Source organism: Jaculus jaculus, chromosome 1, assembly GCF_020740685.1.
Source record: "Jaculus jaculus isolate mJacJac1 chromosome 1, mJacJac1.mat.Y.cur, whole genome shotgun sequence".
Classification (NCBI taxonomy): Eukaryota; Metazoa; Chordata; class Mammalia; order Rodentia; family Dipodidae; genus Jaculus; species Jaculus jaculus.
In genome coordinates, this window is record NC_059102.1 from 43,604,404 (window position 1) to 43,630,040 (window position 25,637).

The 25,637-nt window shown below is 41.4% G+C and overlaps 1 protein-coding gene across 11 annotated transcripts in view; it reads left to right on the plus strand.

Moving 5' to 3' along the window:
* Positions 1 to 25,637, plus strand: part of Cpeb3 (cytoplasmic polyadenylation element binding protein 3) — a 286,188-nt gene that overhangs the window by 123,189 nt on the left and 137,362 nt on the right. For all 11 annotated transcript variants that reach the window (XM_045157044.1, XM_045157040.1, XM_045157018.1 and 8 more), the window contains one exon: positions 11,868 to 11,924. In XM_045157044.1, the coding sequence (XP_045012979.1) occupies positions 11,868 to 11,924 (57 nt within the window). The remainder of the gene's footprint in view (positions 1 to 11,867; positions 11,925 to 25,637) is intronic.

Below are 25,637 nucleotides of genomic sequence, written 5' to 3' on the forward strand. Positions count from 1 at the left end.
GTGTACATGTACAGAGGCCAGAATAGAATGTCAAGAGTCCTTCTGTATCACTCTTCCATTTTGTTTCCTTGAGGCCAAGTCTCTCCCTGAACTTTGCACTGTACTTTTTGGTCAGACTAGCTGACCTGTGTACTCCAGCAATTATCTTGTTGCTCCGCCCCTCGGGACTAGAGTTACCAGCATGCATGGCCATGCCTGGCTTTTTGCATGGGTGCTGGGGATTGAATTTAGAGCCTCATGCTTGTCCAATGACCACTCTTGCCTGTTGAGCCATCTCTCTAGCTCCCTTAAGTATACTTTCTTTTTGTTTGAAAAATATCTCAAATGGATGACATAGGAGTTTTAAGGAGAATATGAAATTAGGAAACTGTTTCTTCTTTTTCTCTCTGCCCTATCTTTCTCTCTTCTTCCTTCCTTTCTTTTGATTATTATATATATATTGAGACAGGGTCTCACTAGCCCAGAGTGGCTTAGAACTTACTGTGTAGTCCAGGGTGGCCTTGAGCTCAGAGCTCAAGATGATCCAGCTTCCTTAGCCTCTCAAGTGCTATGATTAAAAGTGTGTACTACCACACCTGGCACTTACTTTTTAAAAAAAAATATTTATTTTTTATTAACAACTTCCATGATTGTAAACAATATCCCATGGTGATGCCCTCCCTCCCCCCACTTTCCCTTTGAAACGCCATTCTCCATCATATCCCCTCCCCCTCTCAATCAGTCTCTCTTTTATTTTGATGTCATGACCTTTTCCTCCTATTATGATGATCTTGTGTAAGTAGTGTTAGACACTGTGAGGTCGTGGATATCCAGGCCATTTTGTGTCTGGGGGAACACGTTGTAAGGAGTCCTATCCTTCCTTTGGCACTTATATTCTTTCAGCCACCTCTTCCGTATTAGACCCTGAGCCTTGGAAGGTGTGATAGAGATATTGCAGTGCTGAGCACTCATGTCACTTCTTTCCATGATACCTTCTGAGTCATCCCAAGGTCACTGCCATCTGCAAAGAGAAGGTTCTCTATCAAAAGTGAGAGTAGTGTTAATATATGGGTATGAACATTAAGAGAAGTTCTTACTGAGCAGTCTGATAAGCATAGTATATACATTTAGTCAGACAGCAGCATACGTTACATCCCTAGGGCTCATGACTACCCCTGTTTTAAGTTTTCAGAATCAGGGATGTATTCCCTCCCATGGAGTGGGCCTCCAGTCCAATTAAAGGGCAGTTGATTTCCACTATGACAGATGTGACACTATTGTACCCGTTGGCTCATTTGGCCTGGCTGGCCAAATACAAGGCTTGCAGTGTCCACTGTTGAGTATCTTCACTGGTGATTTCTCTTCCATAGAACTGCATGCAGACTGGCTTCTTTCAGCTTCCTGTCAGCTGGTCTACATGGAGGAGGTTATAAACTCAGTTCTAGCAGGATTTTTCAGTGGCTTTGCAGCCCAAGTATGTGGAGTCTTCAGCAATAGGGTCTTACTATCTATTCTTGATGGGAAACCAAGGACCTCAGCAATAGCCTATAATGTTTTGGGGGCATCAGGGACTTCCCTGGCCAATAATTCACTGGAAGGAATCCCATCCCTGGCACTGAAAATTTTCCAGCAACAATCTACGGCTCCTGTGTATTCCATTGTCCAAAAAACTAGGTTTCCATATGATTTATTTATATCCTCTTAGATTTTGATTAGCCCTCTTTCCACCTTTCCTTTACTTAATCTCTCTCTCTCTCTCTCTCTCTCTCTCTCTCTCTTTTTTTTTTTTTTTTTTTTTGTAGTTTTTTGAGGTAGAGTCCACTGTAGCTCAGGCTGACCTGGAATTCACTATGTAGTCTCAGTATGGCGAACTTCCTACTTCTGGCTTCCAACTGCTGGGATTAACGGAATGTGCCACCATGCTCGGCTCACTTCATTTTTTTTTAATTTTAATTTAATTTTATTATATTATTTATTTGAGAGCGACAGACACAGAGAGAAAGACAGATAGAGGGAGAGAGAGAGAATGGGCGTGCCAGGGCTTCCAGCCTCTGCAAACGAACTCCAGACGCGTGCGCCCCCTTGTGCATCTGGCTAACGTGGGACCTGGGGAACCGAGCCTCGAACCGGGGTCCTTAGGCTTCACAGGCAAGCGCTTAACCGCTAAGCCATCTCTTCAGCCCTTACTTCATTTTTAAGTGTAGAAATTGTTGTATTAGCACAGCTAGGAATGAAGCTTGGATGGGGTGAGTTGATCTCTGCTTTCTCTGCAGTGGATCAAAGACATATCCAAGTCTGCTCATAACTGTGAAGGCGAAGTGCATTTCTGGTGTTTGAAGGTAGCAGAAGGGAAGGGGAAAATAGTCACTTCTATAGTTTGTATGAGGGTGTGTCCTGACTTGAAAACCTGTGTCATTTGTTTTGTTCAGTCATTCATTCCCTTCTCTGAATAAATAAGGAAATTCTAGCTACAGTGCACTGGGTGGAGAAGGTGATTGTAGGGAAGCAAGGTCCTATCCTCTGGCTGGGGAGGTACCTACTGCAGAGATCCAGGCAGACAAACGGGGTGGGGGGGGGGAGGCTCCATCCTGCACATCTCCCTCTTACAGCGGAGAAGTAGGTCTGGCCAGTGAGGGTAGTGCCTAAAGGACAGTTGTTGATATATTTGAATGTCTCTTCCTCCATCATTCATGGAACTGAGATTTGAAAGATGAAAAGAGCAGGTGTCATTTGAGAACTGATATTGAAGGGCTTGCTTTTCAAAGATTCACCAAAAGAGTCTAAGGGAAAAAAATAGCTCATCTTCTGGTAATAGTGTTTTAACACATTTAAATTGATAGAAACTTGAAAGGAATGAATGTCATCCTTTTGTTGTTACAGAGATCTTTTTCTCTTCACAGTTTAAATTTAGTATCACAGAAGTGTGCACAAAATTGGTCCCATTTTTTGGAATTTTTAGGTTCCCTTATTTTAGAAAAAAAAATGCACGTTCATAACATTTTGTTTGCTTGAGCTTCCAGAAAAATACTGTTTGTTTCTTTTGTAGCTTGCATCACTGCTCCGTTTTCTTTGTGTTGCCACCTTTGGGCCAAATCAATTTGTTTTGAATAAAAGTTAGCAGATATCCTAGGTGGGGGTGTAGCTCAGTGATAGAATAATTGCTTAGCATGATTGAGACCCTCATTGTGATCCCCAAGGCCTTAAAAAAGGCAGGGAGCTATAAACTGTTGGTGGACCAAGAAGTGATGTTTTTTTTTTTTTTTTCTTGAGATACAGTTTTGCTTTGTTGTCCAAACTAGCTTTAAACACCTAGGCATGAGTGACCTTCCCAGGGATTAATGCTGGGTTTAAATTCAGCATTTTAACCATCTGACAGTTGATGTTATTTGAGACAGGATTTTGCTATGTAGCCCAGGCTGACCTCAAAGGCTTGATCTTCAGGCAGCCTGAGTGTTTGGATTATAGTCATGTGCCACCATAAACAATTGGCTTTTTTTTTTTTTTTGTTTCTCAAGGTAGAATCTCACTGTAGCCTAGGCTGACCTGGAATTCACTATTCAGTCTCAGGGTGGCCTTGAACTTTTGGTGATCCTCCTACCTCTGCCTCCTGAGTGCTGGGATTCGAGGCGTGCACCACCATGCCCAGCTTTTTTTTTTTTTTTTTTTCCTCAAGGTAGGGTCTTGCTCTATCCCAGGCTGACCTGGAATTAGTCTCAGGCTGGCCTCGAATTCATGGTGATCCTCCTACTTCAGCTTCCCGAGTGCTGGGATTAAAGGCATGTGCCACCACACGTGGCATGATTGGCTCTTTTGTTACCCCCAATTTTTTGGCTTTTTTAACATAGGGTCACACCATATCACCCATGCTGACTTCAAATGTATGACTCTCCTGCCTCAGTAGGCTCCTTGTGCTGGGATTACATGGGTGGCATGTGCCACCAACCCCAAATTTATTATATTTTGTACATATTATTATAGCCTATGTATACTTTTTCTAAAGGAATGTATCTCTATAGTGGAAACTGGTGGGAAGTAATCTAGTAGGGCATGCATTTTATGTTATAGCTCTTTCTGGAACACTGCATTAGCATCCTGTCATGTGTAGCTTCCTGACATCTTTAATTTGTAGAATAAAGGGTGTGGTTAGATGGAAATACAGTGTTTATTCCCTTCATAGAACATATGGCAAAAGTAATGAAATGGCTTTCATAATTAACTATGATTTTTTTGTTTGTTTTGTTTTATTTTTTGAGGTAGAGTCTCACTCTAGCCCAGGCTGACCTGGAATTCACTATGTATTCTCAGGGTGGCCTCAAACTCATGACGATCTTCCTGGTTTTAACTATGAATTTTTTGAAATTCCATTTTTTGGGTTTTTTTTTTTCAAGTTAGGGGCCCTTGAACTCATAGCAAACCTCCTACCTCTGCCTCACTAGTGCTGTGGGATTAAAGGCTTGTGCCACCATGCCCAGCAAAATTCCAGTTTTTTTGAGCACATGAAAGTATAGTCAGCCAGGTGTGGTGGCACATGCCTTTAATGCTAGCATTTGGAAGGCAGAGGATTGCAGTGAATTCAAGGCCACCCTGAGACTACATAGTGAATTCCAAGTCACCCTGAGCTAGAGTGAGACCCTACCTCGAAAAACCAAAAAAAAAAAAAAAAAAAAGAAAAGAAAAAGACAAAGAATAGTGTCTGAATGACTATGAGGTAGATTTTAAAGTATGAATGTCTACGTAGTGAATTCACTAGAGTGAGACCCTACATTGGCAAAAAAAAAAAAAGGTATGAGGGCTGGAGAAATGGCTTAGTGGGTAAGCGCTTGCCTGTGAAGCCTAAGGACCCCGGTTCAAGGCTTGATTCCCCAGGACCCACGTTAGCCAGATGCACAAGGGGGCGCATGCGCCTGGAGTTCATTTGCAGTGGCTGGAGGCCCTGGTGTGCCCATTCTGTCTATCTCTCTCTCTGCCTCTTTCTCTCTCTCTCTGTCTGTTGCTCTCAAATTAATAAAAAAAATTTTTTTTAAGGTATGAATGTGGGCTGGAGAGATGGCTTAGCGGTTAAGTGCTTCCCTGTGAAGCCTAAGGACCCCGGTTCAAGGCTCGGTTCCCCAGGTCCCACGTTAGCCAGATGCACAAGGGGGCGCACGCGTCTGGAGTTCGTTTGCAGAGGCTGGAAGCCCTGGCACGCCCATTCTCTCTCTCTCCCTCTGTCTTTCTCTCTGTGTCTGTCGCTCTCAAATAAATAAATAAAAAATTTTAAAAATATATTAAAAAAAGGTATGAATGTGAATTAAGTTTATGAAGCTGTGATTTTACTTTCTAACCAAATATAACCCCATTGTACAGCCTCACTCTCCATCCTGACTTACAAGTCTGCATTGGGCAAAGTGGGGCAGCGTCTCAGATTCCCACAGCATCATTTAACTCATTAAAACCATGCATGCCTTCCAGGTTTTGAAACCTTATATTTTACACTATACTTAAAAGATAGCTAGCTGACAGGAACAATTTAAAAATAGCAGACCCATGGACAGGTGACAAAATGTCACGCTGGCAGCACCAGACTGCATTAACAAAAATCACCAGATGTCACACACTTGGTTCTATTTTCACAGCTGATTAAACAGCAGTATTTGTTGGACAAAAGGAGTAAAAATAAAAAAGAAATGGCCTCATGTGAATTTGGAGTCAGAATATCTTTCATTGTCACATATTTTCTCTCTTCCAAAATCTCTTAATAATTATAGAACTTAAGCTGAAAAACACATTAAGAAAAAAAATTATAAAGTAATTCAATTGTAAAACAGAAACCTCCATGCGCTCCCAAAACTGAAAGTATCCATCAGAAGACTAACTGGCTTTGGTGATCTTTATTTTCTTTATTCTTCCATGTTGCATAATTTTTTATTCAGTGAAAATAGATTACATTTTATAGCATAAGCATTAGGTTTTGAATCAATATAAAGGAACTAACTTTAAGGCCATAAGTAATTTTACAAAAATTTTTAGTTGGAGGGGAAAATTAGATTATGTTTACATTACTTAGTCTGGAGTTACAGTATTGACCTAGAATTTCCTATAAAGTTTTTTATCCAAAGATCTATTGAAGATAAAACACAATTAAGGCAACCATAAAAGGTTAAAAGTGCTCTCTTTTCTGAATTAGTGATGCTTGTCTTTTGCAAAGCACTGCCCGAGGCTGTTGTTCTGCCCCTTAAGAAAGACTGACCTGGAAGTAATAATCCGCATAGGGTGGAAAGTGATGATGAGAAGACCGCACAGCTTCCTTCCCATTTCTTATTCCTCACACCTCCTGCAGAGAGCTAAAAAGGCTCAGTGTGTAGCTCTGTCAAGTTCTAGAGGACAAAAGGGAAGATAGGAATTGCCAGAAATGTACAGAAATTACTTATTGCAGTGGCTGCAGAGTCCATAATTCTCTCCTTAAATGCAGATGCAGGAAATAGTAGTTGAACGAGGATCTGCTACATGTGCATTGGCTTGATTTCCTTGACAACCCTTTTCTAGTCTGCTAACGTTAGCTACCGTACCTTCCTCGGAATGCTCCTTGGTCAGGGACTGAGGAGACCTTGGGTTTTTTTTAAATGTTTGTTTTTTGGCTTTGATTTTTGAGACATGCATATCTGGTTGGCCTGGAACTTGTTGAGTAGCCCAGGTTGGCCTGGAATTTAACATTTATTTTGCCTTGCTTTCCATGGGTTGTGGTTAGTGGCATGAACCATCACACATAGCTGAAGAGACTCTTTGATATCATTAAGATGGAGCTATAATATCCTTAAATTCCAATAGGCAGTGAATTTTAAGTCCTAATTGGGGTTTTAAGTAAATGTTTCAGGAGCTGTTTATTAAATTTGAATAGCTTGTAATTTGATGAAGCTAGTTTATATTATATCTAGTCTTCGTGGATGTTAGTATTTGGTGGTCAGGAATCTAAATTAGGTCTTGATACTGTGGAAATAACAGAACATTGACACAACTGAAGCCAGAATGACAATTCACCATACTGAATCAAAGCCTTGTTATGGTAACAAGTTTTTCTATGGTGGGTTTTGATGAAGGTAGAGGTAGGAGATAGAACTCATTATTGCATGATTGGTCAGCCTTTTACAACACAGCATTGTCATCAACAAAGTACCTGCTTGAGAACTGTGGAAAAAAAACTCTCACAGACTTAATTTATGATTATTATCTATTTTTAAACTTGTAAAAATATTTTATTTATTTGAGAGAGACAGAGAGGGGGATGTGTGAGTGCACCAGGGCCTCTTGCCACTGCAAACTCCAGCTTCATGTACCCCTTTGTGCATGTGGCTTTAAATGTGTACTTGGAACTCAAATCCAGTTCTGTCAGGCTTTGCAAGCAAGTTCCTGTAACTGCTGAGTCATCACTTCAGCCCTAATTTATGTTTTGTTTTTTTTTCTGAGGTAGGGTCTCAATCTAGCCCAGGCTGACCTGGAATTCACTATGTAGTTTCAGGCTGACCTTGAACTCATCCTACCTCTGCCTCCCAAGTGCTGGGGTTAAAGGTGTGCACCACCACACCCAGTTGATTTTTTTTTGGGGGGGGGTGGGTGTGTATATGTGTGTGTGTATGTGTGCATGCCTCATTTGTAGTTATTCTGGGGCACATGCAGCCCACAGGCCGAAGGTTGGACATTTCTGTAAGGATAGTAGTTTTTCAGGCACTCTAAAACTATTTAGAATTAGAAAAATATATTAAGGGCTGGAGAGGTGTCTCAGCATTTAATGCACTTGCCTGCAGAGCCTTAAGGACCTGAGTTCGATTCCCCAGTGTCCACATAAAGCCAGGTGCACAAGGTGGTGCATGCATCTGGAGTTCATTTGCAGGAGCTGGAGACCCTGGCACACTCATTCTATCTCCCACTGCTTGCAAATAAATAAATATTACAAAAACTATAATAAGGTATAAATGGAGCAATTATGCATGCAGATATGTTAAATGTGGTTGATTTTATTTTATTATCATTATTATTACTATTTGGTTTTTGGAGGTAGGGTCTCACTGTAGCTCAGGCTGACCTGGAATTCACTATGAAGTCTCAGGGTGGCTTGGAACTCACTTGATTCTCCTACCTCTGTCTCCTGAGTGCTGGGACTAAAGGCATGCACTACCACACCCAGTTTAAATATATTTTTTATTTTTATTTTTATTAGAGAGAGAGAGAGAGAAAGAGGCAGAGAAAAAGTATGGGTGCTCCAGGGCCTTGTGCTGCTGCAAGTGAACTCCAGCCAAGTGTGCCACTTTGCACATCTGTCTTTTTTTTTTTTAATTATTTATTTATTTATTTATTTGAGAGCAATAGACACAGAGAAAGACAGATAGAGGGAGAGAGAGAGAATGGGCGCGCCAGGGCTTCCAGCCTCTGCAAACGAACTCCAGACGCGTGCGCCCCCTTGTGCATCTGGCTAATGTGAGACCTGGGGAACCGAGCCTCGAACCGTGGTCCTTAGGCTTCACAGGCAAGCGCTTAACCACTAAGCCATCTCTCCAGCCCTGCACATCTGTCTTTATGTGATACTAAGAAATGGAACCCAGGATTTTGTAAGCAAGTATCTTTAACTGCAGAGCCATCTCTGTAGCGCATTCCATGTGTTTTCTAACAAAAGAATACTTGTTGCCCTTTCTGAGGGCTGGGCAGATGACTCATGGGTAACATGCTTGCCTTCAAGCTTAAGACCCGAGTTCAGATTCCAGAATCTCTTGAAAGCTGCCATTGTAGGATGCTCAATAATCCCAGTGTTGGGGAAGTATAAACAGGAGGATGCCTGTGGTTTACTGGCTTTATCTTACACATGTGCACAAGCATGCATGTGCACCCTCACACATGTGGGCTCACACATACATGAACGAGGCTAGCCTACAACTAGAGTGTGTTCCAGGTCAGCCTGAGTTAGAAAGAGATTCTACCTTAAAAAAAAAAAAAAAATTCAGCCAGATGTGGTGCACACACCTTTAATCCCAGCACTTGGGAGGCAGAGATAAAAGGATCACCATGAGTTTGAGGCCAACCTGAGACTACATAGTGAATTCCAGGTCAACCTTGGCTAGAGCAAGACCCTATCTCAATAAACCAAAAAGAAAAAAAAAAAAATCCAAAAAAAGATAAAGAAAAATTTAAAATAAAAAGAAATTAGGATGACTTTAGAAAAAATGCCAGGTATGGTAGCATGTACCTTTAATCCCAACACTTGCTGTGAGTTTAAGACCAGTCTGGGACTATAGGTTGAGTTCCAGGTCCTAGAATGAGACCCTACGTTGAAAAAAACAAAACAAGAAAAGGTGAGAGCTGGAGAGTTGGCTCAGTGGTTAAAGACACTTGCTTACAAAGTCTTATGGCCTGGGTTAGATTTCCCAGTACTCATATAAAGCAAGATGCACAAAGAGGCTCATATTGTGGCTGTAGTGCATTTTTAGTGGCAAGAGACCCTGGTATGCCCATATTCACTCTCTCTCTCTCAATAAAAAAATATATATTTAGTCAGGTGTGGTGGCACACACCTTTAACAAACACTTGCTGTGAGTTCAAGGCCACCCTGAGACTACATAGTGAATTCTAGGTCAGCCTGGGTAGAGTTAAGCCCTGCTTTGAAAAAAAAAAAAAAAATTAAGGGGGCTGGAAAGATGGCTGGCTCAGCAGTTAAGGTGCTTGTCTGCAAAGCCTAAGGACTCATGTTCAACTCTCCAGGTCCCAGGTAAGCCAGATGCACAGTGATGCAAGCATGTAAGGTCACACATGCACACAAGGGGGCACATGTGTCTAGAGTTCAATTGCAGTGGCTGGAGACCCTGGCATGCTAATTCTCTCTCCTTTCTTTCTCACATAAAAAAAAAAAAAATTAAGGGCTGGAGAGATGACTCAGCAGTTAAGGAACTTGTCTGCAAAGCCTAAGGATCCAAGCTCGATTCCCCAGTACCCAAGTAAACCAGATGCTCATTTTAGTACATGCATCTGGGGTTCATTTTTAGTGGCTAGAGGCTCTGGTGCACTCATTTGCATTCTCCATCTGTTTCTCTTTGTGTCTCTCTCTCAAATAAATAAAGGAAATATTTTAAAATCTATTTTTAAAAGTGATTTGTCCATTTGTTCACATTTCTCCTTTGTTATTTGAGGTACTTGCTTTGTTCTGCCCACCCTGATGCTTTTGTTTGGGGCAGGACAACCTGCCTCCAGGCCCCAGCAACAGAGGGTTACTACCAAATGATGATTGACCTTTTGCAATATATATTAAACTCTGTTCAAGCCAGGCTTGGTGGCATACACCTTTAAATCCCAGCACTTGGGAGGTGGAAATAGCAGAATTTCTGTGAGTTTGAGGCCACCCTGAAAATACAGAGTGAATTCCAGGTCAACCTAGGCTAGAGTGAGACCCTACCTCAAAAAAACAAAAACAAAAAACAAAAAGCAAACAAATTGTGTTTATTGTAAGTCAGTCACTTTTACCTTCAGCTTTCTCTATCCCATTCTTCCCAACATACAGTTCACTTTTTTTTCCTGAGAATTTCATGATCACCCTTGACATTGTATATAAAAGCTTTATAGAGTGCCAAGTTCATAGATATTAGCTTTACACACTAGTCATGACTTGATATTAGTCTCAAGCTGGCCTTGAACTCACAGTGATCCTCCTACTTCAGCCTCCAAGTGCTGCAATTAAAGGCATGCACCACCATGCCCCAGCTAGTCATTCTTTCTTTTTGAGATAGAATCTTACTCTGTAGCCCAGATATAGTGAGTTATATAGTGAGTTCCAGGCTAGCCATATATTTATAACCCATAGAGACCTTGAACTCTTAGCAATCTTCCTGCCTCCCAAGTTCTGGAATTAAAGTGGTTAGCCACCATACCCAGTTTACGTAACTATTTGTTGAAGAATTTGGCCAAGAAATATTCTAAAGTACGTTTTATCCCATATAAGACTCTCTGCTTACTTGTATTTTGTACACCTACCTCCTTGTCTCTAATAGTTAATGAAATAACATCAAATGCTGGCATCTTTCACTCTTTATACAGCTAGCCATTAGTTGAAACATCTGATTCCAATTTATTATCCTATAGGTCAGAGGTTGCCAAGCTTCATGAAGGACTAATGACTAAATAGTCTAGGCTTTATAGGACATACGAGTGCTGTTGCATATTATTATTTGTTTTTGTTTGGTTTCAACCCTTTAAAATGATTTAAAACTGATTTTTAACTCAGAGGTATTCAAAAGCCTGAAGCCAACCCATGTATTCAGAAGCTTTAGCTCATGTATATTCATAAGGATAAGGGCCTGGATATTTGCATTATGCACACAGTCATAGAGTTGCTAGTGGTAGAGGAGCTAAAGAACTCTAAATTTTGAAGTCACTTATTTCCCCTACTTCATATGTTACATAAATTTTACCATTTTGCCTCAGTTTGCCATTTAAATCCTTACTTTGCAACTTTGAGCTGTTATGGAACCTGTATCTTCTCTCTAAAACTGGGAATTTATATACTTCTTTGAATTTAACTTTTTGATGCCTAAATTTGAAGGGCAGTATGAATGATTATTTAAATAAAATGCCCTTCCAGGAAGTTGGCATGCTTAAATTTGAATATGAGAGATGTGCAAATTTCAGGCTAGTATAATGGAAGCTTCCTTTTTGTTTTGTTGTATTTTTGTGTTAAGATTTTGGCTGTGTTTTAAGACTTTCGTGTATATGTTTTATGACTTGGTTTAAATTGTTGCAAATGCTTTGTTCTTTGATAACACCCTTATAGATTAATCTGTTCCAGTTTTTGTAATGTTTGTATTTTACCATGTATTTGAAATGATTATACTGAGCATTCTTTGTGCTTAAAATAAAATCATTTTATTTTCCAGGCCGCATGGGAATAAATTTTCATCACCCAGGAACAGATAACATTATGGCACTTAACAGTAAGTCTTCATATAAAATATTCTATAAAAGTAGCAGTAAGTTTGCCATCTGTTTGTTCACATTTCTTAATTAAATTTTCACTGAACTTGAATCCTGCTGTAGATGTAGTATAGACCATTATTCTATACCAGTGGTTCTCAAAGTGAGGCTTCTGGACCAGGAGCATCACACTGTTTGGGAACTTACTGAAGTCTTAGGCCAGAACTGCAGATGTACCAGAAATACTTGTGTATGAACAAGTTCTGTAGATAATTCTTATGCGAGGTGCTCCACATCAGCATTCACATATTCCACCCTACAAAGTAAGTTTGGCCTAATACCTCTTTGTATGAATGAAGTTTCAAACCTTTAACCAAATATGTTTGTCAGCTCTTCCTGTATACTATTAGGGTTAAATAATAAAAGCAGGAAAGAAGGGAGAGAGGAGGGAATAGGGTAGAACAAATGAATGAATAAATGAGCTGGTGTATATATAATGAAGAATTTTCTCAATGTGATGGACAGATGTGACAGGGATTTCCATTAGTTGAAATTTGCATGTTATAGGTGTCAGTACCTTTGTTGGTCAGAACTGGGCTTGTCATAATTATTAGATTAAGCTAGAAGCAGTAAAATGTTACTAACCAGTACATCATTGTGTTAATGCTGAAAGAGCCAGGTAGTACACACCTGGAGTCTTAGCAGTTGGGAGATGGAAGCAGGAGGATTAGTTCAAGGTCATCTTCAACCACACAGTCTTGGGCCAGCCTGGGCTACTTGCAATTCTGTCATGTATGCTATGCCACAAAAAAATAAAAACGGTTGTTTCTTTCTACAATGTTAGGATTTGTTTAATAATAACAAATTTGTTATTCATGTTGGTTTTATTGGCTGTAATTTGCCAAGGTGCCCTGATTTCCCCTTGATAGCTGGCTGTTGGCAAGCACAGGTTCTTTTATTCCAACCCTAATTAAAAATATTAACTCTAAAGTCACACATGATATATCACATAGCAGTTATATCTATAAATATATGTAAATGAGGCTGGAGAGATGACTTAGCACTTAAGGCACTTGCCTGCCAAGCCAAAGGACCTCAGTTCAATTCCCCAGTACCCACGTAACCAGATGTACAAGGTAGCACATGCATCTGGAGTTCATTTGCAGCAGCTGGAAGCCCTGGTATGCCAATTCTCTCTCTCTCTCTGCCTCTTTCCTTCTCTCAAATAAATGAAATATTTTAAGTATGTGTATATGTAGGTTACAGAATGGCTACAAAAGTATTAACCTGGCCACAGCAAAGTTGAAGGAGTTCAAAGAGACCTTACCGGAGATATAAGCAGTTCCTGCAGTGGTTGGGTATTAAGGAGCCCAGAGTGTCTGCAGCTTCACAGAGCTCAGCTGCAGGGTTTCTGGGATGAACTGCAGAGGGGAGTTGTGGGACTATGGAGGCCATAGAGGCTAGGTGCGGGACCAAGTCTAGATGTGTGGCAATTTGAGTATTGTCATCAGCAGTGTGGACTGACCAAGCAGAGCTGAAGCCAGGAGTTCTCTTTCAGTCCTTTGATGCATACACTGGGTGGTCATGTGACAGATTGGAGGGGTTCATTTTCAGTGCAGTGTTTAGTGTCTTCTTCTTTATGAGGTCCAGGTGAGGATGCTACACCATTTCTTAGTCTGGTGTATTCAATAAGTTTGGGTTGTTTTTAAATAATTTTTTTTTTTTTCTCTTTTTGAGGTAGGGTCTCGCTCTAGCACAGGCTGACCTGGAATTCACTATGTAGTCTCAGGCTGGCCTTGAACTCACAGCGGTCCTCTTACTTTGGTCTCCCCAGTGCTGGGATTAAAGGTGTGCCACCCAGCTGCTTTTTTGTTGTTGTTGTTGTTCATTTTTATTTATTTATTTGAGAGTGACAGAGAGAGAGAATGAATGTACCAGGGCCTCCAGCCACTGCAGACAAACTCTAGATGTATGTGCCCCCTTGTACATCTGGCTAAAATGGGTCCTGGGGGAATCAAGCCTCGAACCAGGGTCCTCAGGCTTCATAGGCAAGTGCTTAACCATTAAGCTATCTCTCCAGCCCTGGCTTACGTGGGTCCTGGGGAATTGAACTGATGTCCTTTGGCTTTGCAGACATATGCCTTAACTACTAAGCCATCTCTCCAGCTCTGGGGTTTATTTTTTTATATGAGTTTAATGTGCCATGTGTTCATTTTACTTTGGTAAGTTAATAGGCGGTACCTTTTTAGTGTTAGGAATAAGTTATTCATCAGTATGTGTCTTGTGGGTGGTGCTGGACAGGTGGTGTCTATGTTCATGGTGAAGTACCGAGTCATTCTGCCTCTGCACTTGCACCCAAAGTGAAGCCCAATGCTGCTTCCAAAATGGAGTCACTCAGGGCAAGGTACAGTCAGAAAACCACTGATTCAGACAACATGAAATAACTTAGAACAGAGCACAACCTATCTCAAAAAATAAATACATAAAACAAAAAGCCTTGGAAGGATGCCTGACTATCATCACCTTGCCTTCCTTGTATCTACAGACCAAATAACTTGGCTCAAAGACCTAGTTCAAAATTGTTGTCCGAGGAATCTGTACAAGTTTTTGAATCTGTCAGCATTAAAATATCCTTGGCAATTGAGTGATGCCAGATTGTCTCCTCTCATTTTCCTGGATGTGTTACCTAACTCCTGACACACATAAGAGATGTACTATGTAAAGGTAGAGTTGTATATAATACCTCTTTTCTTCTTGAGTAAAGATGTTTAAATGCCATTGAAGTTCCTTGAGACAGATTTCAAGGTTACCATCAAAATATATATTCTACATCTTCTTGGATCTGACCTGCAGCCTATTTCCAGAAACATGCTGCTGAGAACCACTGGCAGTGCCTGGTAACACAGGCCCTCATCCCTGCTATTTATATTTCCTATTTAGGCAGTATTTTCCCTGGGAGGGATTGGAACTGATGCCAATTGCAAAGTATACACCTCTCATTTTCTAATCTCTAAAACAAGGTCACTTTACAGTTAATGATAATACCTCTCATTTTCATGGTTGACCAGCTCATTTTGTGAATTAGTGACATGTATGTAGCACAGAGGTAAATCCCTTCCCCTTCCATTCACATCTCATTATGGAGTCTGGGTTGGCCTGTAACTTGAGATTCTCCTGCTTCCACCTTTGGGAGACACTTGAGGTGCCAAGATTGCAGGCATTTGTCACTATACCAGTTTTATCACCCTTTCCCCCAACTTTTGGCATTTTTGAGACAGGGTCTCACCATGTATGTATGGCCTCAGTCTGGCTTAGAACTCTGCCTCTTCTTCTTCTTTTTTTTAAAAAATATTTTATTAATTAGAGAAAGAGGCAGCTAGAGACAGAAAATGGGTGCATTAGCGCTTCTAGTCATTGCAAACGAACTCCAAATGCATGTGCCACCTTGTGCATCTGGTTTACTGGGTACTGGGGAATTGAACCTGGGCCCTAGGGCTTTGCAGGCAAGTGCCTTAACTGCTAAGTCATCTCTCCAGCCTCTAGCTTAGAACCTTCAATCTTGCCTCAGCCTCCCAAGTACTAGGATCACAGGCATGTGCCCTATGCCCCAAAATAATAATTGTTTTTTCCCTTACCATTTTCTTTTCCAGTGTTCTTTTTGTTGTTATCATTTTGTGCATATGTGCATGTGATCTGCATGCATGTGTGTATGTGGGTTCACACATGCACACATGTGTATGTGTCTTCTTTGATTGCTCATCTTGTTTTCTCAGGCAAGGTGTCTCATTGATTCAGCTAGTTTGGCTAGCCAGCTTGCCCAAGGAACCCCTTGTCCACCTCCTGAGCAGTGAGGTTATCAGCAGGCTGCCCACCGAGCATTGTTATGGTGCTTGGATCAGAATCCTGGTCCTCATAATTATGTGGAAGTCTGCCAGTCCTGTCCTAGCATTCTTGTCCTGTGATTGCTCTGTCTGCCTTCCTTCCTCTCAGGCTTTATATAGGAATGAGATAAAAATCAAGATCGTTAGAACTTGATTAATTCAGAATTTGTGATCATTAGAAGAAGGGGCTTTAAGGAAAGAATGGACTGGCTAAGAAAATTGAGGAGAAGCCAGGTGGTACATAACTTGGTACATGACTTTAATCTCAGCACTTAGGAGGCTGAGTGGAGAGCACAGCAAGTTGGAGGCAGCCTGGGCTACACAATGAGACCCTGCTTAATAGGACAGGGGAGGAGGAAAGGGTAATATGTCCATTATAGTTCCTTCTTTCTTGCCTCTTAAAAAATTTTTTGTACAAAATCCATGTTTCCTAGTTGTAGCCAAAAAAAAAAAAAAAAAAAACCTGCCCTTAAAAAAAAAAAAAAAAATCTTCCGTTCTTCTTCATTCCGTGGTTCACCAAAACCTGAAGATGACCATATCCTCAGTTTTCTCTGCTTGACAGGACAGAGATGCTATGGTGAGCATTCTCACCTGTCAGTAGTACCACTGGGCAAGCCTCTCTCTCTCTCTCTCTCTCTCTCTTTCTCTCTCTGCTGTTCCTGGTAAGTGCCTTCTAATTATACTTTCCCTTGAGAATCACCATTGTTAATGTTATCTAGCAGACAGAAAATAAAAGTTAAGGGAGGAGGATAGGAGACCATCTGTGGAGAACAAGTAGTAATTAGCAGTAAACCTGTAGACAGACGCTTAAGGATAAGGGAAGTTATGTATAAATCCAGAATCCACTGATCCTCTTCAAGACTATCAATCTACTAAGAATTTCCAGGCCAGCTTTTTTTTGTTTTGGTTTTTGGTTTTTGGTTTTTCAAGGTAGGGTCTCACTCAGCCCATGCTGACCTGGAATTCACTCTGTAGTCTCAGGCTGGTCTTGAACTCACAATGATCCTCCTCCCTTTGCCTCTCAAGTGCTGGGATTAAAGGCATGCACCACTGTGCAGGGCACAGGCCAGCTTTGGAGCAGGAGCCTGAGGGGCACAGCTCAAATTGTGGCCTGTCCTAAAAAAGTCAGGTCCTTGGGTTGGAGAGATGACTCAGCACAAGCATGAGGGCCTGATGTATGCTGACTTCGATTCCCTAGTGACCACATAAACAGATGGACAGCCACATATGGCTAGTACCTCAGCTGTATGAGCAGTGACTGAAAATCACAGGGATTCACTGGTCAGCCAATCTGACTGAAAAAAACAATGACAGCTTGAGGTTCAATGAGAGACTCCATCTCACTGATGGAATCAGTAAGTCATCACTCAGCTGAGTGAACAAGAAGAGGACATCCAATTTTGTCCTCTGGCCTCTGTGTGCACAGTGGTTGTATACATTTGCACACACATGCATATACCACACATATCATACCACACCACACTATACATGCTACATATACCACATATATGTGAAAAAATAATTTGGTCTTCAAGTGTTGTATAATATAAAAGAGTAAGTAGGGAGAAGGAACTCTTAATTCATCAGTAAGACTTGCCCAGAATTTCCAAAATAATTCTGAAACACTGTGTCCTTTCCACTAAAATAGGTGACACATTTCTTTTTAACCTAAGAAGTATGACCATCACCTCTTCATCTTTCTTTAGTTTTTGAATTATTTATATTTTCTTTATTTATTTGAGAGGGAGATAACGGGCACATTAAAGCCTCTAGCCACTACAAATGAACTCCAGATGCATGTGTCACCTTGTGTACCTGGCTTTATGTGGGTACTAGGAAATTGAACTTGGGTCCTTTGGCTTCACAGGCAAGCACCTTAACCACTAAGCCATCTCTCTAGCCCATCTCTTCATCTTTTTTTTTTAAACTTTCCATCAAAAGCACTAGAAGTTTATATCATATATTTTATTTTTCCTGCTGAGAGTGCTTCTGCGACAGCCATACTTTTCTTGCCCTAATAGTAGCTTGTGGTTTTTGTTTTGTTTTGTTTTGTTTTACACTGCAGATAGATAGTTGTTTTAGCAATTGGGGTCTTTTATGCAATTAATGTCTGTCTTGGTGAGTTTTTCTCTATTGATCCTCAGTAGAGGATATTGGTGCCACTATAATTGCTCCACATGAACCAAATCTATGATCAGATTAATGTTTAAAGCCTGGATTCTAAGAACTATCACTGCCAAGTGCACCTACTTCATTCCTGCTGACTTGTCAGACAAATGTAAGAAAGCTTCTGGATGAGTGCAAAGCTAGAAACAGAGTAGTGTGCCTTCCAGCCAAATAGCATCCAAGCCAGCTGGAAGGCTGGGAACCTGAAAATGCCTCACTTAATTAGCACAGCAGTGAAGGCATTGTCTGGAATCAGGTAAATCTCATTTCACCTCCTGCCAGCCATCTAACCTGACAACCACATTTTTCCCCCAAGGTAGGGTCTCACTCTAGTCGAGGCTGACCTGGAATTCACTATGTAGTCTCAGGGTGGCCTTGAACTCACAGTGATCCACCTACCTCTGCCTCTCAAGTGCGAGGATTAAAGGTGTGCACCACCACACCCAGCTAGGACTGCATTCTTAACTCCTCTGTGCCTCGGATGGCTTTACCTGTGAAGTGGAAATAGTGATGAATGAAATGATTCCGTGGTTCTTATGGAGCTGAGTGACGTGCCTGCCTTGAGGATCAAGTCTACAGCTGATGCTTTGTGGCCACCTTTTAAAGATAGGCCTTATTTTACTTGTTAGAGTTCTAAAATATGAACTTACATTCATTGGTTATTTTTAGTTTTTTTTTTTCTTTTTAAAAACTATTTATTTGTTTGCAAGCAGAGAGAGAATGGGTGCGCCAGGGCCTCTAACCACTGCAAACGAACTCTAGGTGCATGCCCCCTTGTGCATATGGATGCTCATTTGGATCCTGGGGAATTGAACCTGGGTCCTTTGGCTTTGCAAGCAAGTGCCTTAACCACTAAGCCATCTCTCATTTATTGACAACTTCCATAATTATAGACAATAACCCGTAGTAATTCCTTCCCTCCCCCACTTTCCCCTTTGCAACTCCACTCTCCATCATATCCCTTCCCCTCTTAGTCAGTCTCTCTTTCATTTTGATGTCATCATCGTTTCCTCCTATTATGATGGTCTTGTGTAGGCAATGTTGTGGATACTGCATGGTCATGAATATCCAGGCCATTTTGTGTGTGGAGGAGTACGTTGTAAGGAGTACCACCCTTCTGTTGGCTCTTACATTCTTTCCACCACCTCTTCTGCAATGGACCCTGAGCCTTGAAAGGTGTGGTAGAGATGTTTCCATGCTGAGCACTCCTGTCACTTCTTCCCAGCACCATGGTGCTTTCTGAGTCATCCCAAGGTCACTTCCATCTGAAAAGAGAAGCTTCTCTAATCAAAAGTGAGAGTAGGGGCTGGAGAGATGGCTTAGCAGTTAAGTGCTTGCCTGTGAAGCCTTAGGACCCCAGTTTGAGGCTCAATTCCCCAGGACCGGTATTAGCCAGATGCACTAGGGGGCACATGCGTCTGGAGTTTGTTTGCAGTGCCTGAAGGCCCTGGCACACCCATTCTGTCTCTCTCTCTGCCTCTTTCTCTCTGTGTCTGTTGCTCTCAAATAAATAAATAAATAAATAAGTGAACAAAAAGTTTTTAAAAGATGCGAGTAGCATTAATATATGGGTATGAACATTAAGAGGAGTGCTTAACCCAGGCAGTTTATATATATTTAGCCAGACACCAGCAGACATTATACCCTTAGGGCTCATGACTACCCCTGTCGCAGGTTTTCAGTATCAGGCATGTATTCCCTCCCATAGAGCCAGCCTCCAGTCTAATTAGAGGGTGGTTGGTTTCCCCCATAACAGACATGCTTGCCAAATTTAAGGCATGCTGTGTCCACTGTTGAGTATCTCTACTGGTGGTTTCTCTCCCAGTGAACTGCATGTAGCATAGCTTTTTCCAGCTTTCTGTCACCTGGTCTACATGGAAGAGACTTTCAGCTCAGCTCCAGCAGGATGTCTCAGTGACCTTGCAGCCCAAGTATGTGGAGTCTTCAGCAATAGGGTCTTACCATCTCTTCCTGGTGGGAAAGCAAGGGCCTCGGCAATGGCCTGTAATGCTTTGGGGGCATCATGGACCTCCCCCAACTCGCTGGAAGGTATCCCATCCCTGGCACTGAAAATTTTCTAGTATACCATGGATATTGTTTATAATCATGGAAGTTGTTAATAAAAAAATATTTTTGAAAAGAATAAAGTTAAAAGTAAGAAAAAGAAAATTTTCTAGTATATGTTTAGTTTTTGAGGCAATGTCTTGCTGTATACCTAGGCTGGCTTTGAACATACCTCCAGCTAGCAGGGCCTATAGACTGCATACCTAGAATCCAACTTTTAATCTTTCATTGCCTTTTTTAAAAACTTTGTTTTGTTTTGTTTTTGTTTTTTTGAGGTAAGGTCTTACTCTCTAGACCATGCTGACCTGGAATTCACTACGTAGTCTCAGGGTGGCCTCAAACTCTCAGCTGTTCTCATACCACTGCCTCCCACATACTGAGATTAAAGGTGTGTGCCACCACGCCCAGTATTTTTAAACTTTTTATTGATAGCCACCATACATATACACAACATGCCATAATCATAATCTCTTCTCACCACTGTTTTGTCTCCCCTCACTGTCCCCCCTTCACTGAATTTCTTCAATTTTCTAACTAGTCCATGGTCTGTTTTGATGTCATCATTTTCCCCTCCTATTATGCAGGTCTTTTCTAAGTAGTATCAGCCACTGCAAGGTCATGAATGTTATGGCCACTTTGTATCTGGAAGACAGTATGGCAAAGTACCCCTCCCCATCCTTTGGCTCTTAGGCTCTTTCTGCCTCCTCTTCCACAATGGTCTCTGAGCCTTAGAGGGTGTCATAAAGATGTCTGTCTCAATGCTCAACACTCCACTGTCACTTCTTCTCAGCACTTTGGTGAGTTTTGAGTCATCCCAGTGGTCACTGCCATCTGAAAAGAGAATCTTCTCTAACTAAAAATGAAAGTAACATTAATATATGAATATAAACATAAGTATTTTGAGAGCAATTTGGTGCCCGTAATATATCCATTTAGCCAAACAATAGTAGTTTCCCCTACTTGGGCTTTTGAGCTCCCCAGCCATAGGCTTCTGATTAGGTTTTCAACAAGGAGCAGGCCTCAAATCTAATCAGAGAGCATTTGGTTTCCCCCAAATTAGTCATGCCACTATTGAAATGGTGGGAACGTCAGACATAGGTCATTTATGTAACATAGGGTCCACTATGGTCAAGATTGGTGATGGCTTTTCTCCCCCAACAGACTGCATAGGTCTTTCCAGCATCCCAACACTAGTCAACAGAGTGGCGGCTTCTGACTTGATTTCTTTCTCAATGTCCTACTGCCCAAGCGTGCGGTGTCTTCAGCAATAGGATCTTACCATCTAGTGCTGTTGTTTCTTTCTGAGATCTTTCAAGTTGTAATTAGTCTATGTGAGGCTGCAAGAGGTAAATAGAAAATCTGAAGTTTCACTTGCCTTTTTTTTTTTTTTTTTTTTTTTTTTTTCCTGAGGTAGGGTCTTGCTCTAGCTCAGGCTGACCTGGAATTCACTGTGTAGTCTCAGGGTGGCCTTAAACTCACAACAATCCACCTACCTGTGCCTCCCGAGTGCTGGGATTAACGGTGTGCACCACCATGCCTGGCTTTTTTTTTTTTTCTCCATTTATTTTGTTTTGCTTGGTAGGGTCTCAGGCCCAGGCTAACCTGGAATTCACTATGGAGTCTCAGGCTGGCCTCAAACTCACAGCGATCCTCCTGCCTCTGCCTCCCAAGTGCTGGGACTAAAGGCATGTGCTACCCTGCCTGGCTCACTTGCCTTTTGATAGGATGAGATAATTATCCCTATTCTTCCTTATCAAAATAGCCAAAATAATTAATTACACATTGAACAGTCCTAATACAAAATTCAGATAGTTTGAAGATGTAAAATTTTAGTATTTTACAAAAGGAGAGGTGGTGGTTCTAGGGTTGTAGCTCAGTGCTTACCAATCTTGAGGCCCTGGGTTTGGTCCCCAGATCAACATCAAGCAGCCATCCAGCCACAACAAAAATAATGAAAAAGACGTTGACCTGCTTAAGAAGTTAAACATTCTGTGCATAGCTTATTCACTAAGAAGCTTGGATCTTTAAGTTATGCCATCTTCTACATCGCTCATATTTGTGTTTGCACTGAGGGCTGCCAGTGCATTTGTTTAATCAACAGAGGAAACCCGAAGGGTGTTGGTAGAGTGTTGGTGCAGGCTGATTCCTGTGGCCTCTGAGCTGCCTCTCTTCCCTCCCCCTCTCATGCTTTGCTGAGTGTGAGCTCCTTAGGGAGAAGCTCAGCTGAGAGGAAGTGGCAGAGCGAGCTGAGCACATGATACATTTGTGCCAGAATGGGAAGAAAGCCAGCTTTGCTAAACTTCCAAATGGAATTTTCCAGCTAGATGAGCACATTGTTGTTATTTTTGCTCACTGTGAGTGTGTATAAGTAATACATACATACATGCATGCATGCATACTTTTTTGTTTGTTTTTGGAGATAGGGTCTGGCAATGTAGTTCTAGCTGACCTATAACTCAGTACGTAGACTAAAACTTGTGGCAGTCCTCCTGCCTCAGTCTCCTTAGTGGTAGGATTACAGGCTTGATTTGAGTTACTCCATCTGTCTCTAAGAAAAAAATAATTTTGAGGTAGGGTTTCTAACCCAGGCTGACCTGAAGTTTATGTGTTTGTTGTTGTTGTTGTTTTGCGTTTTCAAGGTAGGGTCACACTCTGGCCCAGGCTGACCTGGAGTTTACTATGTAGTCTCAGGGTGGCCTCACACTCACAGTGATCCTCCTACCTCTGCTTCCTAAACACTGGGATTAAAGGTGTGCGCCACCACGCCCTGCATTCGTTTGTTTTTTGAGACAGGGTCACACATAGCTTAGTCTGACCTTGACCTCGCTACTTACCTGAGGTGTTCCTTGAACTTCAACCTTCTCTGCATGGTGAAGTTCAGGTGTGCATCATGACGCCTAGCTAAGAAAACAATTTCTTTTTTAAAAAGGTTATTGGGAACTTTAATGTATAAACATCCTGTAATTTGGTCGTGTTCCCATTATGTTACCCTCTTTTGTCCTCCTCCACTGAGATTCCCCTCTTTCAAGGCAGTTCTTCCTCTATTTTGTTGTCTCATTCCTTTTGTCCTCCTTCATCCTCTATGTCAAAATGTTGATGGGCTCAGATTAGTGCAGGTCTTGTGGGGGTGTCATTAATCACTGCACATCATAGTGAAGCAATATAGTGAAGGAAATATTATGAGATTTGTAGATGGAGATATTTTCTTAGGAATTTTGAAGACAAAATCCAATGCCATTGTTTCTAAATCTGAACAGATTTAGAATTGAAAATAGTATACAGCTGTGATATGAGCACACTGTAAATGATGGATAATTAAAATAGAAACTTGGGGGTCTGGAGAGATGGCTTAGTGATTAAGACATTTACCTGCAAAGCCAGAGGATCCTGGTTCGACTCTCCAGGACCCACATAAGCCAGATGCATAAGGGGGTGCATGCATTTGGAGTTCGTTTGCAGTGGCTGGAGGCCCTGGCACGCCCATTCTCTCTCCATCTTTCTCTCAAATAGGTAAATAAATAAATATTTTTTAAAAGTTTAAAATAGAAACTAGGGATGCTGGGGAGATGGCTCCACAGTTAAAGGTACTTGCTTAAAAAGCCTGCCAGCCCAAGTTCAATCCCCTAGCCCCCCACATAAAACTGATGAATATTTGTCTCAAGGGGCAAGAGATATTGGTGCACCCACAAATCCTATATCGTTTGCTGAATAAACGCACACACAAATAAATAATTACAAATAAAATAATACAAATCAGGGGCTGGAGAGATGGCTTAGTAATTAAACTCTTGCCTGTGAAGTCTAAGGACCCCAGTTCGAGGCTCAATTCCCCAGGACCCATGTTAGCCAGATGCACAAGGGGGTGCACACGTCTGGAGTTCGTTTGTTGTGGCTGGAGGCCCTGGTGTGCCCATTCTCTCTCACTCTCTTCCCCCCCCCCTCTGTCTGTAAGTTTGGAACAGGTTTGGATAGATGCTGTACATGAACATGGTAAGGGACCTTCGAGAATTGCTTTTTGACATTTTCATGTTAGAGAGAGGATAAACCGAGATTCAGAAAATGATGTAAGATATGACTAAGGTGTTAAGATAGAGCTAGGAGCAGAGTCTCCTGCATTCAAGTGGAAATTAGTACCTTTTAAAAAAATATTTACTTATTTATTTGAGAGACAAACACAGGAGGGTAGAGAGAGAATGGGCATGCCAGGGCCTCCAGCCACTGCAAGCAAACTCTAGACACATGTGCCGCCTTATGCATCTGGCTTATGTGGGACCTGGGAAATTGAACCTGGGTCCTTTGGCTTTTCAGGCAAGTGCCTTAACCACTAAGCTATCTCTCCTGCCCTGAAATTGGTACCTTTTGTTTAAATACTTAAAGCATGGTTATTTTTTTTAAACTACTTTAATACAAACATACAAATTATTATTTGTATCCTTAAACTTTTTTCCTGAAAGTAAAGTAGTTTGCATAGCCAATATTGAATGTTGTAAATAAATTTGAAATTGTCTTGACTGACTTCATTGGATTTTGGAAGAAATTCCTTGCGTGTATGAATGTGTCCTAAGTGACTGGAGTTGATTCTTTCATCCAGTAATGAACGTTTAGGGATATATATAGAGAGAGAGCCCAGTGGTTAAAGACATCTGCTTTCAAACCTTATGGCCTGGGTTTGATTCCCCGGTACCCATATAAAGCCAGATGTACCGTGTGGTGTATGTGCCTGGAGCTCATTTGCAATGGAAAAAAGAGGCCCTTGTGTGCCTGTACTCTTTCTCTCTGCCTCTATCTTAAATAAATAATTAATTAATTTGAAAAGCCTACTGTTTAAAAAGACAAAAAGATTCAGGAAATTTAAAAGTTCTTATTGTTCCCTTTGGACTTCCTGTTTGCTTTCTCTGGTTGTGTAAGCAGTATAACTTGTGCTTCCTGTTAATAGTATTTACTATTAACTGTAATTAACTTGTTTTGAAATTTCTAAGCCTAATCTTTTGAATTTATTTTATATATTTATTAGAGAGAGATGCTATAGGCATGCCAGAGCCTACTGTCACTATAAGCAAACTCCAGATGCATGCCCAATTTTGTGCATCTGGCTTTACCTGGGTACTGGGAAATTGAACTCGGGTCATTAGGCTTTGCAGGCAAGTGCCTTAACTGCTAAGTCATCTCTCCAGCCTTCAAAACTCTGTTTCTTTTAATTTAGGCAATATGTAGAATACACAGATGTTTTGATACATTTTTAAATTTTTATTTATTTATTTGCAAATAGAGAGAAAGAAAGAAGAGGGCTGGAGAGATGGCTTAGCGGTGAAGTGCTTGCCTATGAAGCCTAAGGACACCAGTTCGAGGCTCGATTCCCCAGGACCCACATTAGCCAGATGCACAAGGGGTTGCATGCATCTGGAGTTCGTTTGCAGTGGCTGAAGGCCCTGGCGCACCCATTTCTCTCTCTCTCTGTCACTTTCAAATAAATAAATAAAAATAAAACAACTTAGAGAGAGAGAGAGAGAAAGAGAGAGAGAGAATGGGCATGCCAGGGCCTCTAGCCACTGCAGACGAACTCTAGACACAAGTGCCCCTTGTGCATCTGGCTTGCGCAGGTCCTAGGAAATCAAACCTAG